This window comes from Melitaea cinxia, chromosome 17 (genome assembly GCF_905220565.1).
Source record: "Melitaea cinxia chromosome 17, ilMelCinx1.1, whole genome shotgun sequence".
Lineage (NCBI taxonomy): Eukaryota > Metazoa > Arthropoda > Insecta > Lepidoptera > Nymphalidae > Melitaea > Melitaea cinxia.
Window position 1 is genome coordinate 8,983,324 of NC_059410.1, and position 14,410 is coordinate 8,997,733.

Genomic DNA, 14,410 nt, shown 5'->3' on the forward strand with positions numbered 1-14,410 from the left:
AAAATTAATGTCACTGGATATACAGATAGGAATTTGGTTTCGAAATTCAACGCTCTTGAAACCGCAAAGGCCATGGAATTTAAATATGAGAAAACTTTTCGCCTCTATTTTTTAACCGACTTCAAAAAAGGAGGAGGTTACTGAATTCAACCGTATATATTTTTAACCGACTTCAAAAAAAGGAGGATGTTACTTAATTCGACCGTATATATGTTTTTTTTATGTATGTTCGGGTATAACTCTGTCGTTTATGAACCGATTTTGATAATTCTTTTTTTGTTAGAAAGGAGATATCCCTAGTTTGGTACCATGATAAGGAAACCAGTATCTGATAATGGGATCCCAGAGAAATCGAGGGAAACTCTCGAAAATCCGCATAACTTTTTACTGGGTGTACCGATTTTGATGATTGTTAATTTAATCAAAAGCCGATGTTTATCATGTTGTCACATTTAAATTTCATCGAGATCTGATTACAACTTTTGGATTAATCTTTGATAATGCGTATTTACTGTACTATTTTTTCATCTACCTACGTTGTATTACTTGTCGATATAATTGAAGCCGTTTTTTTTTCGTTTCCCTACAAACACAATTATATTTAAAATGGTCTGGCATTATCTATGTAGATATATATGTATATCTACGCTACTAATATGTAATAATTTCTTCGTACCAAAACACAGACACAGACATTAGAATATTTTTGAAGTAAAACGTTTTACGCACGCTTGACTTGGGGTACTCCCCAGGTCAAGCGTGTACTACGGCCAGTGAATGCGTGACGAGAACGTTACGAAAAGTGTGATCGAACGAGGCGAATGGTAGTTGAGAGGGAGATATTATAATTATTATTTATTCTTTATTGTACACCACATAGATAGAAGTTAGTAAAGATAGAAAGAGACTTCAGTCGTGTGGTCTAAAGCACACTCGTTTTTTTAGTCTGTGTAGGTACATGTATAAAAATATATATTGCTATATAGCCCCTTTATTTTTTTCTTGATTCATATAGAATATTTTTGGCCTGTGTAATAAAAATATATTATTATACCTACGCTTTTTTCTACCTAACAATAAATAATAAATTATACGTACTTGAAAAGATTGTAAAGACCGTCCAATTGCACTTTAGTGATACGTGAGTAGAGATGATTGATATTATGCAACGTATTGGTTCCCTTGCCGCTATTCCGCCATTCAGGTTTGACTATGTCTTGGAGGTGAGCCATTTGTATGAGGAAACGTTGGTCTTCCTGTAATTAAATATCGAGTTTAAGAATGATTCACATAATTATTAATAAGCAAATTTTTTATTCAGTAAATGCTAGCTACCAGAAAAATAAGTAGGTTTTCAATATTACTATTACTATTTTTTTAAACGCTAACTGCTGCCAGTAACATATATACCAATGTATATATATGCAGTTACATATCGACGCCCCCGTGCAATAAGTCGGTAATCGAAAAAAGCAAATTTTACAGGAAAAATAATTTACTGTTTTTCTTGAATAACTTTCTAACCTCTGGGAATATTACGGTCATTGATACATCAAATGAAAGCTAATTTTTTGTGAAATGCTATTTTATCACCTGATTTAAATTAAATGCATCCTGTCGGCTGCAATATGAAAAATAAATTTTTACAGTATCGAGAAAAGTTTCATTGTTCTGCAATAGTAACTAACGGGATTATTGTGGAAAATTTATGAAGAGTGTTGATTTGTAACAGCATACTATCGACTTTTATAACGTTTATTGTTATTATAGCTAGTGAACGTAATATATCTTAACCAAGTTATTCTAGTAATTTTCTATATGCAAGAAATACCGTATAAATAAAATACAGTACTAAATAGAAAATTTAACAACAATTTTTTCATATTACCGTTCATAACAAAAAAACCTTTGAAGAATGTTAAACCAAGGTTTTTATTTGAAATAAATTTATAATTATGAATTTAATCATTTTTATTATATTTAAATACAATTTACATAAATTATAGCCAGAATCAACGATATAAATGGAATATAAGAAACACATATTGAATAAGACGATTAACAAAATCAGTGTGAAATTCTAAATAAAAAGCAATACAAACATAAATTTAAAAAATCAACAACTATCCTCTTCATTTCTGTCTGTGCGTCCTCATTTTCAGTAAATGATAACGACTTATAAAAGGAATGAAAAAATCACGAGATAGTGCCATTTTTACATAAACTCATTAGATCTGTGTGTAAAGCTTTGGTGAATGGAATGGGCTGGTGGTATACTCGCTGCAACTCAATGATACCTGGAACTATAGGTGTAACTTGTGTTCGTTTACGTCCTCGCCGTCCTATATTTAAAGTAGATTGTAGATTAGTATCAAGTTCAAAATATATGTCTTTAAAATTGTATCTAAAACAGTTTATTTTCCCGCAAATGTGTCGCTTTAACCTCCATTACGTCCGCCCAGTGGATAATCTCTCCATCTTTATCTCGCCGCCAATTATTAGGTTCTATAAGTTGTTTAATATCATAGATATCGGATTGTTCAAGTTATTCAACACAATACTTTTCGCCAGTTACTTTAGAGTTCAAAATAAAGTTATGGTCGGGAGGGAATACCACTTTATTCTTTAAGTTTCTTTCAATGTGTGCATACGTCAAATCTCTCTCATTCTGGCTGTGTCCGTTTCGAAAAACCTGTGGGTAATAGAAATGCCTAGTAATTTGGCAGCATAAAGATATAGAGCAAAAATATATCTATTTTTATTTTGCCCATAACATCTATCAGAATAAAGTGAAATGTGGTAATGCCATCTTCGTGGTTAGTTTTAAAAAAAATTTAGCAAAGCGCTACCTATTTCCGTACTACCTCTTTTTGCTATTTGGAAGTGCCATACATAACAGTAGCCTCTTTTTCTAAGAGCGTCAAAAACTATAAAATTATATACAGTATATTTACGCTTGTAGTGAAATATACTCACTTCAGATTTTGGTATACTTAAAACTTATTGTGAATCAAAAATTGCTCTCATAGAACTATTTTTATCAGCAGTATCTATTTTGCCTTTCTTAATTTTTCTAATAATATCTTTTCTTTCTAAATGGTATCTATGTTTTTCCTCTAGAGATGCTTTAACCAAAGGATCAGCTTGATCAAATAAAGAACACGAAGGGCATTGATCCTTTTTTGGTTTTAAAAATGAGTAGTTGTAATTAGTATTAAACACAGTTTCATATTGGCATTTTATAGCCATTGTTACAACATTGTAATTTTAATTTGCAAACCACTCAGTGCAAAAGCGATACATTTTTGAAATATTTAAATTTTCTGAAAGATATTCCCGCTCAGATGTTTTCCGAGTGTAATGCGAGTCTACTTTTGGAAACAGTTCAATATGCGTTTTAATAGTTAACTCTGTAGCAGTACTCATTTTCCGAGGTCTGTTATTGTGAACTCCCCTGTTATCTTTAAAGCCCTCATCTGATTTTACCTTCTTTAATGCTGTATACACCATTTGTTCCCCAATTTGTAATGTATTAAGATTTTTTTTTTACAAACTAATACGTCCTCGTTATTTAAGGAAAAATGATATTTTAATGTTTGAAAGCGATTGTTTTTGCGTTCTAATGACATACGTTTGATGGTATCAGTCTTTAGATGTTAACTTAAATACAACCACTGAAGTTCCCGATCAACGAGACTATAAAGTGCTGTGTGGCTACGGCACTAAAGAATTTAGCCACCCCCTCTCTTCCCGTGGGTGTCGTAAGAGGCGACTAAGGGATAACAAGGTTCCACAACCATCTTGGAACTTAAGAAGCCGACCGATGGCGGGATAGCCATCCAACTGCTGGCTTTGGAATACACAGGCCGAAGACGGGCAGCAGCGTCTTTGGTGCGACAAAGCCAGTACTGCGGTCACCAACCCGCCTGCCCAGCGTGGTGACTATGGGCAAAACACATGAGTTCACGTTATTTTTGACGTAAACTTGTGGAGGCCTATGTCGAGCAGTGGACTGTATAGGCTGTAATGATGAGACTATAAAAGTTATCGAATATGCGTTGCCTCTCAGACGAAATAATTTTTTCACCACAACCCTTTTTACATGCGCACGAGGGATCTAAAGATTTTTTAGGATACCTTTTTTTAGTTACATCTTTCGTAGGCCTCGCCACTGTTGTTCAGTTTTTTATTTTTCTTACAACGCCACTTATTTTTATCCAGTTTGCGTTTCCTAGTTAGTTTTTTTTTCTTTGTTTGATTTAGCTGGTTTATCCTGGTTACTTGTAACGCTTTCTTCATCATCTGTACATCTTGCTTCTGAAAAATTATGTTCCATTTCAATCTTGTCATCACTCTCAGGACAATTCATTGGTATGTTTCCTGTTAGTGTCACATCAGTTTGGTTGAAGCTTTCGGTTTCTATGTTTTGGTCTGGTTTTAATGCTTCATCTAGATCTATAGTATATTTTTTACTGTCTACCAATGTTACATCATTTGATCGCATAATTCCTTTTTTTTTGTTTTCGAAGTATTTAAATATTTATTTGATTCTACATCTTCACCTAAAATTATAAATTGAAATATAAGAAGTAGGAAGTTAAACGTCTTCCTTTTTTAAACATTATCTTATTTAAAAATTATCACAGAAATGAAATTATTACAACATAAAACAACAAAATAGTTTTAATAGGTAGAATGAAGTACTTACTCTCAAAGTCATCTAATTTGTTCACCAAGAACAGCATTCGTCTTACACGAGAATTTTTTAATTTCTCAATTCCACCATAAAATACTAATTCAAGTGGTAAACAACAGTATCCTATACAATCCTCATTCACACTTACACATAAATACACTTATAATAATCAGAATACCATAAAAAGAAAGAGAGAAATGTATATTACAAATTATCTGATGATGAAGTAAACATAATAATGTTGAATACAGATATTGACATGGTCGAATTTGAAACGAATAGTAAGTATGTTAATGTTACAAAACATTTTCCTTTCTAAAAACTTTGTTATTTGCTATTACTGATTAATGTTTTACAAATTAAATACGAAATAAATATGGCATATGCGTTTAAAGGAAATTACTGCAAATTATTCACTACAATAATCCAGTAATAGCAACTTACCGAATACCGAAAAGAAAAACACTTAAGTATTAATGTGTAATGATGTTTTTCTCGTCATAAATGTATTTACAATTTCCCTACAACAAAGTGGCTATTCCAAATATCTCCGAAAATGTAAATAGGAAAATTATAAAAAAAATTCACAATGTGTATTCCGACCCATAGATTACGATTTTAACATAACAGCAAAAAGTCCATAATAGCACATTACCGACTTATTGCACGGGGGCGTCGATATGTAATATAGAAATACATTAAAGTTATATTATTTTCATTTGTAGTTATATAATTTTAAGTTGATAGTACTACAAAAGAAAACCTTAATCTTACACATATTTCTTATATCTTGGATCCAATTTTATTAAATTAATTATCTTTAAATCGTTCGGATATCGTCGTGCATCATCATCATAAGCATCATATATATCTTCGCGTCTAACGCTGAAGATCCTGGGTTCAATTTCAGCTCGAGGCAGATATTGGTATTGATGCCAAACTTATTTCTGATGTAGATATATGTGGAAAAGGTAGAGTTAATCTCAACCTTTCTCCTAAATAGCCCAGCAGTGAGACGTTTTCAGGGTGCTTCCTTTTTATTTTATTTCAGTTCAGTATAAATTATGATTAAGATTAGATGGAATATTATAAAGGCGGAATTTTTCTTTATCACTTCAGCCTAATACAGTCGACTGCTGCCCAAGTTCACGCCAGACATCCCGGTTTTCCGCAATCCTCATCCAGCCTACATCGGCAATCTTACGTAGATCATCGGTCCAATGGGCTGGAGGACGTCCCACACTGCGTTTGCAAAGACACGGTCTCCACTCCAGGACCTGCTCCAACGGCCATCGGTCCTGCGATACAGATGACCAGCCCACTGCTACTTCAACTTGCTAATTCTGTGAGCTATGTCGGTTACTTTCGTTCTCTCGCGGATAGTCTCATTTCTAATCCAATCTTTGATAGAAGCCCAAGCATATCCCGTTTCATTGCACGTTGAGCGACTTTATACTTGTGGACCATCCTCTCATCAGTGTCTACGTCTCGGCTCCATATGTTAACACAGGCAGGACGCATTGCTCGAAGACTTGTTTTCAAGCGTTGCTGAATCTTCAAAGTGAAGACTTGACGAAGCGTGCCAAACGCCGCCCAGCCCAACCGAATCCTCCTATCGGCCTCCTTCTCGAAGTTGTTGCGGCCTAGTTGGATACTATGGCCTAGGTAAATATAATCCTAAACAACTTCAAGAAGGGTACCATCAGCCGATACCGGTCTCGGTATGACTTGGTTGTTAAACATAACTTTCGTTTTGTCCAAGTTCATACAGAGACCGACACGTCGAGAGGACTCGTTTAGGCCGGCCAGCATTTGGCCTAACTCATCCAACGTCTCCGCAAAGATAACAATATCGTCGGCGAAATAAGGTGAGAGATGAATTCACCTTTAACGTTGATGCCTGTTCCCCACAATCTAAGATCTTTTATTTATTTATTGCATCATCTTACATCTAACATTACAGGATATTATCCTATTATGCGTTAGTGTCGTTGTCGTATTATAAATACATGTCATATGCAGATAAAAATACAAAAATTGACATCACATTCAATTCCATAATTTCATTTAACAGAACAAAACAAAATTATTACTAAAATTCGCAATACTTCTGCTGTTTTGAATGTGTACTGTGACGATAGTTTTTATATCGCATGTATAAGGATCATTAGTTATATCTGGGACATGTAATCGATAGAGAAAAACTGGCTTGATGACACATTACACGCTATTCGAATTTATGGCAGATATCTAACGTTACGGTTATAGGCATATAAGTACTTTGATCTAAATTTAATGTATATAAAATAAAGAAAAACTGGAATAGCTTTTCTAGGACTATGATGGACTATAAATATATAACCTTTATGACCTATGTATTATAATTTAAAAAAATATTAGGTCGGTGAAAAGTTTCTTCATGTTTTATATAGAATTCAAGGTGAGATTTTACAAAATTGATTTACAATTATTGTAATATCTGTAGCATTTTGTTCGATAACTTGCCGCCATCTCGCAGGTAGTGACAGAATTCTGTTGCTGTAAAAGTTTTGGGACTTCTAAACCGCGACAAGTAATTTTGACCGTCCTCTTGATGTTAACTTTAGTCTTTACAGTCGGGTTAGTTTTCTAGTCGGGGTTTTCCGTAACTGGGCGACCAGAGAGAAATGCATCTTTGACATCAAAATTTTTTAAACTGAAAACGCTAAATCCAATTTTGTGATACTCTTACTTATAAGGTCAAAATTTTTTCGCGGCTTGAGTCGCATTTTTTCCTTTTTAAAACTTTAAAATGTACCGAATTTCTTCGTCGATTTTACCCATTTTAGTGGACAAAAATCAAATGAATAGAAGTCTTTTTAATCACATTTTGAAAATTTCACCATTTCATGTTGTCAAAACCAGCCAGTTACAAACAATACAACCAAAAAAGATTTTATTGTAACTTTTTACTAGAAAATACGTAAAGGCTTTTAACCTAGAGTAAATGAATAATGGGTATTATACAAAAAAAGATACATATATAAGTAGGTACATATAGTGGAACATATAATAGGAAGTTAAAAAATAAAAACTGTAACAATACTTTATAAATATGGGGCAATCAATTAAATAAATAAAATAACAAAATTTCAAAGCTTTATATTATTACGATTAACTTATTTTAAGCTATCCTACACGTAAACGTTACATCGTAAAAAGTAAACGGTTATTAACTGTTCACCTAAATTCAATGAAATTTTGCCAATATCAGATAGGATATTTAATGATTAAAAATATTTCTTATACATACTACGAAAGTATACTAGCTCATTTTAAAAATACGTAGTATTTTATGGATAAAACAAAAACAAATGAACAATGTCGTTACCAATTGTGATTTAATCTTGGACCCGAGCTTTAACGACACAAAATTATCAAAAGCGAGCTAAAATGCCTAAACAAATGATTATTGTGATATATGTTTTATAAAAATTTCAAGAGTCAAACTAATACGGTTCTATGTGACAGATAGACAGAATATCGAATTCTTGATATAATTTATGGTTTCCTTGGGTATGAAAGTTAAAACTACATTTTTTGGCTAAAGTAAAAGTGACATATTTATTTAAATTTTGTAAGATTTTGCTCTCTCGCGGTGTTTGTAGTTAAACTCGACCGAAACGGCTTGACCGATTCTCATGAAATTTTGTGTACTTTTGGGTAGGTCTGAGAATCGAACAACATCAATTTTCCACCCCCCCCCTCTAAATGTTAAGGGTAGTCCACCCCTATTTTTTTTTTTTAATTTTTAGATAATTTTTTTTTATGATACAAAATTTAAACATACATACAACCCTAAATTTTTAACCCTCTACGATCAACCCCTATTTTTTTATAGCGTTTGGCGGCAATACAACATTTGCCGGGTCAGCGAGTTTATATATATAAATTTTACTTACGTCCAATGTTTCGAATTTTAGAATAACGTCGAAGTTAAATTTGCAAGGTGTACAGAAGTTCGTGTACGGCGTCCAGTGCATATCTAATGGTCTTCTGAACTTTGCTTCATCCAACACGTACGCAACGAACTCTTCAAACACAGGGTACTTCTCCTTTTGTCCAGAATTTGACCCCTGCTGAAGAAAAAAAAAAATAGGACGAATTAATTAGTCATAAAAATAATACAATTTTAATTGTACACAAAAATATACAAACAATATATAGTAGGTAATATACAAAAAAAAGATGTGAAGTGAAAGAGAAATCTCTTCGAGACAGCTTTTTAAAAATAGCTTAGAAAATATAAAAGTGCACGCCTCCAAGTTGAATTTATCAGATAATTAACTATTGAGTTTACTACTCATAAAAATAAAATTTATAGCTTACTTTTCGCATACTAACAATTAAGTTGATAGCACAAAGGTATTAAAAAAATATATTGTAAAAAATTATAACAGGCAATATAGGTTTCTAAGTTAATAGTTATTTAAGTTAGTAGTACAGAGGAGCCGGGACGACATAAACTGCAACTTTACTTATGACAATCTTTTAAGCTGTAGTACAGGTTCAGCGCGTGATAGGCTTTTGGCCTTGGGTAAGCATGAGGCCGGCTACTGGCTTCACGCATACCCTTCGTCAAATACAGGAACATTTCTTGAGACTGACACGCTCCAACGTCAAAGTCAAATGACTGATTTGACACTATTTTATTTTCAATTGCATCGTCTTTATATAGTTTCCTGACATACTAAAAAAATAGCTTATTTTGTCATGTGGTTCTTGTGCTATTTTGCAATCATGCGAATATCCAAAAAAATTGACGTCCACCATAATATTCACTTAATTGATTGTTACTATAATAAGTAGTAAAAAAAATTCAAATGATATTTAATTCATAGTTTGAAGTGTATTATGTAAAAAGTATGTATTTTATAGTTTATTAATGCATTGGTATACAAAAATAAAGGTTTAAGAGTAAACGCTTACCGTCCTTTTTATTTTGTGAGAAAAAGCACAGCCTCCTTGGAGACGTGCAGTAAACTTATAAATTACTAACATTAATTTAAAAAAAAAATTTAATAGTACTGGCGCTCAAATGTTGATTGAATATCTAACTATATCTGTACAGTGTGTCATGTACATTCAGTTTTGTCTGTTTACTTTTGCTAACGCCAATACAATCCGGTATTTTATTAAAAATACGAAAAAAAATTAATGATAGTGGTTTTTTATTCTTCTGTTATATAATTTCGCACCTATTTAGCTATACTTATAGTGCATATACACCGCTAAGACTTATGGTGCATATTATATATATATGTTATACTATAAATTAAATTAGGGAGGGGGCAAGAACTATAAAAAGGCACTTCAGTTCCTGACGAGAGAAGTTGTGAGGGTGGCGATGTGAAGGTGTGATATAAGAGTATGTTTACTAGTGTGAATCAGTAGACAATCGAATACATATTATATATTATGTGTGTGTTTTTAACAACAAATAGAATATTTTTACGTGTACATTAAGTTAATTTCTATACTAAGTGTTAATCTTTTAAAAGCTCATTTGATAATTAGATACTCACTTTTCTATATTTTTTAATAATTCTGCGCCCCATCTGGTCGTGAAATGATTTAGGCCAGGCGTGAACTATTTTGTCGTTATACGCCGATGCTAACCTTTCGAGAGGATGTCGCACAATCATAAATGTTATTGAATCTCCTTGAGCCTTTCTTATCATTTCTACTGTAGGCCTTGCGTATTTTTTCCTGGCCAACTCTAAAGGAACTTCTTTTGTATTGTCGAGGAAAGCAGCAGTGTAGTTTGCCATGAGGTTGAAGTTGTACATCCATGACGTTGATGCTGCCTTGAAGATATTACACCTGTTACCAAGTTAAAGACATTTTAAGAAGAACTTAATAATGTTAAAGCAGAATTGCTAATTAGTAATAAATATCTATGGTACATAATAATATTAACGCAGTTCTCATTGGCATCGTAAAGGAATCGAGAAAAAAAACTGTGTAATGAATCTCATATTATAGATATCTCTTTCCTATTATAGAGCTACAGCCTCAAAACACAGTAATTTTGATAAACCATAGAATGAATTGTCCAATTCGAGGTTGTCAAGGTTTATGGTAAGACGGAGGGGACACTAGCAAACTTGGGGATTTTCAGCCCTTCACCCTTCAGCCAATGTTTGCAGTGATATTTACTCAATGAAAGTGATTAATTAACAAATTTCTTAACTTCCATTAATATATTTAGGCGTGTTTATTAACGCCTTGTTAATCGTTTTGTATTATTATTATGGTTTTAATACGGATGACTTCACCAGTTATAGGTAGAATAGGGAGAAGGCTACACAGTCCTTCAACAATTATAATCTTTGATCGAGTCTTTGGGTGAGTATAGCTAATGTTTTGATTATTTTCTATAACCTAATTTCATGATAACTATTATGAAAACCACATTTTATATACTGAGCTTTAAATGATTCCAGTAAAATCAGTTGCAGTAATATCAGAAGTAACATTGCAAGATATATGTTTCGATGATGCAAGAAAGTTCTCACCATATAACATGGTATTGCCGGTTAATGAGATACTCCCACGCGTAGGCCTTGTGGCTTGATCCGTCGAGGCCTAGCTTCGAGCATTGACTGCGTAAATAGTTTCTCCTGGCCTCCATCCTGTTCGCAACTTCTATGAACTTATCTCGACTCAGTAGCACCTCTTCATGGGTTCCATTCTCGAAAACATACTAGAACAAGAAAAAAACTATTAATATTCTCGTTTACAGTAATTGATTCAGTACGTTAGTGTCGTTTTAACGGTTCATATTTGCGGCAAAAATAATAGCACAAATGTAAAATATTCAACAATACAATAAATTTAATTCTACGTTCTCTTTCTGACGACGTTGATTATGGAAATCGTGAAGTGAAATATTTTAGCGTGACCCGTTTCAGAGACTTCCGAAATGCGTTATGCCGGCCAATTAGAAATAATTGTTTCACGGTCGAAGAATTAAATCATATTTATACATCGTAAAAATATTCCAACCATTTAAAATTTTATTAGCAACTGTTTGGTAAATGCTAAGTGTGCAAATTGGTTGTACCTATATTTAAACAATATTTACGAATTTGATGCTGATGCTAAAATATTATTTATCTAAGTTTCACTATTAAATACTCTGATTTGTATCTTGTACTAGCTGTGCCCGCGGCTTCGCCCGCGTTAAAATTAGTGTATCACAAAGTTTTTCCGACAAACTTCCAGTGAAACTCTCATCAAAATCGGCTAAGCCGTTCCATAAACTTTCCTCTTGCCAATGGTGGAGCCCTCTCTCGTATGGTGAAACCGCATGAAAACCCGTTCAGTAGATTTTGAAGGAATCGATCACATACACTTTTGGGGACTTTATTTTATAATACACTAACTATTGCCCGCGACTACGTCCGCGTGGTTATGAAGATATGCATTACTATTAAGATGTTTAACGCAAATTATTTTTTTATTTCAGTCACTTGAAATGCTTATCAAACTGAGTAACTTTTTAAAAGGCACAATTTCTATACACCACATTTTTAGTTTAATTTTCAGGCTGTATATGTTTCATACAAACTATCAACCCCAATTAAACCCCCTTAGCGGTGGAATATCGTAAAATCCGTTTTTAGCGAACGTCTGCTAACTATAATATACCTCCCTGCCAAATTTTATCTTTGTCCAACCTGGATGGATAGACCATCCAGCGGTTTTTGAGTTCTCGTGATGAGTGAGTTAGTGACTTTTCTCTTTTATATATATAGATTACGATGCATTATTTGGACATCTCCTCACCATCTATAGAGCATATATTTTAAATTTCAAGTCTCTTACTTCAAAAACAAAAGACTTTCATACAAACTTCCGATCAACGTTTTATCCCCTTAGGGGTAGATTTTCGCAAAATCAGTTCTTAGTGGATGTCTACGCTTTATAGGGAACCTACCTACCAAATTTCAACTTTGTAGCTGTTATAGTTTCAGAGGTTTCGTGATGAGTGAGTCAACCTACCATCCCCCGTTTTAACTCCAAAAGAGAGTTGATTTCTAAAAATACATTAATTGGACACCTCACCATCTAAAGAGCGAACATTTTAAATTTCAAGTCTCTTACTTCAAAAAAATAGGACTTTCATACAAACTTCCAAACCCCGTTTTATTCCCTTAGGGTCGAGTTTCGTGAAATCAGTTCTTAGAGGATGTCTACAGGTCTATAAGGAACCTACTTGCCAAAGTTCCAGTTTGTAGCTGTTATAGTTTCTGAGATTTCATGATGAGGGAGTCAACCTACCATTCCCCGTATTAACCCCAAAAAGGAGTTGATTTCTAAAGATACATTATTTGGATACCTTTTCATCATCTAAAGAGCGTACATTTTAAATTTCAAGTCTCTTACTTCAAAAACATAGGACTTTCATACAAACTTCCAAACTCCGTTTTATCCCCTTAGGGATCGAGTTTCGTAAAATCAGTTCTTAGCGGATGTTTACGCCTTATAAGGAACTTATCTGCTAAATTTCAAGTTTGTAGCTGTTATAGTTCCGGAGATTTCGTGATGAGTGAATCAATCTACCATCCCCCGTTTTAACCACAAAAGAGAGTTGCTTTCTAAAGATACAATATTTGGACACCTTTTAACCATCTATAGAGCTTACAATTTAAATTTCAAGTCTCCTACTTCAAAAACATAGGACTTTCATACAAACTCCCAGCCCCCGTTTTACCCCCTTCGCGGTAGAATTTCGTAAAATCCGTTCTTAGTAGATATCTAAGCCCTATAAGGAACCTACCTGCCAAAGTTCAAGTTTGTAGCTGTTATAGTTTCTGAGATTTCGTGATGAGGGAGTCAACCTACCATTCCCCGTTTTAACCCCAAAAAGGAGTTGATTTCTAAAGATACATTATTTGGACACCTTTTCATCATCTAAAGAGCGTACATTTTAAATTTCAAGTCTCTTACTTCAAAAACATAGAACTTTCATACAAACTTCCAACCCCCGTTTCATCCCTTTAGGGGTCGAGTTTCGTAAAATCAGTTCTTAGCGAATGTCTACGCCCTATAAGAAGCCTATCTGCCAAATTTCAAGTTTGTAAGTGTTATAGTTTCGGAGACTTCGTGATGAGTGAGTCAACCTACCATCCCCCGTTTTAACCCCAAAAGGGAGTTGATTTCTAAAGATTCATTATTTGGACACCTTCTCATCATCTATAGAGCATAAATTTTAAATTTCAAGTCTCCTACTTCAAAAACATAGGACTTTCATACAAACTCCCAGCCCCCGTTTTACCCCCTTCGCGGTAGAATTTCGTAAAATCCGTTCTTAGTAGATATCTAAGCCCTATAAGGAACCTACCTGCCAAAGTTCAAGTTTGTAGCTGTTATAGTTTCTGAGATTTCGTGATGAGGGAGTCAACCTACCATTCCCCGTTTTAACCCCAAAAAGGAGTTGATTTCTAAAGATACATTATTTGGACACCTTTTCATCATCTAAAGAGCGTACATTTTAAATTTCAAGTCTCTTACTTCAAAAACATAGAACTTTCATACAAACTTCCAACCCCCGTTTCATCCCTTTAGGGGTCGAGTTTCGTAAAATCAGTTCTTAGCGAATGTCTACGCCCTATAAGAAGCCTATCTGCCAAATTTCAAGTTTGTAAGTGTTATAGTTTCGGAGACTTC

General features: G+C 33.7%; 1 protein-coding gene and 1 long non-coding RNA gene across 2 annotated transcripts in view; both read right to left on the reverse strand.

The window, feature by feature from the left end:
• The window catches only part of LOC123661628 (carbohydrate sulfotransferase 11), a 46,283-nt gene that overhangs the window by 1,975 nt on the left and 29,898 nt on the right, over positions 1-14,410 (reverse strand). Inside the window, exons 3-6 of the mRNA XM_045596584.1 lie at positions 11,254-11,441; positions 10,261-10,558; positions 8,638-8,814; positions 1,099-1,256 (exon numbers count right to left, since the gene is read on the reverse strand). Of these exons, the coding sequence (XP_045452540.1) occupies positions 1,099-1,256; positions 8,638-8,814; positions 10,261-10,558; positions 11,254-11,441 (821 nt within the window). The remainder of the gene's footprint in view (positions 1-1,098; positions 1,257-8,637; positions 8,815-10,260; positions 10,559-11,253; positions 11,442-14,410) is intronic.
• LOC123661629 lies at positions 4,519-5,372 on the reverse strand. The gene is made up of 2 exons (XR_006744369.1): positions 4,709-5,372; positions 4,519-4,562 (listed from the first exon to the last, which is right to left on the reverse strand). It is a non-coding gene; the product is annotated as an uncharacterized LOC123661629 (long non-coding RNA).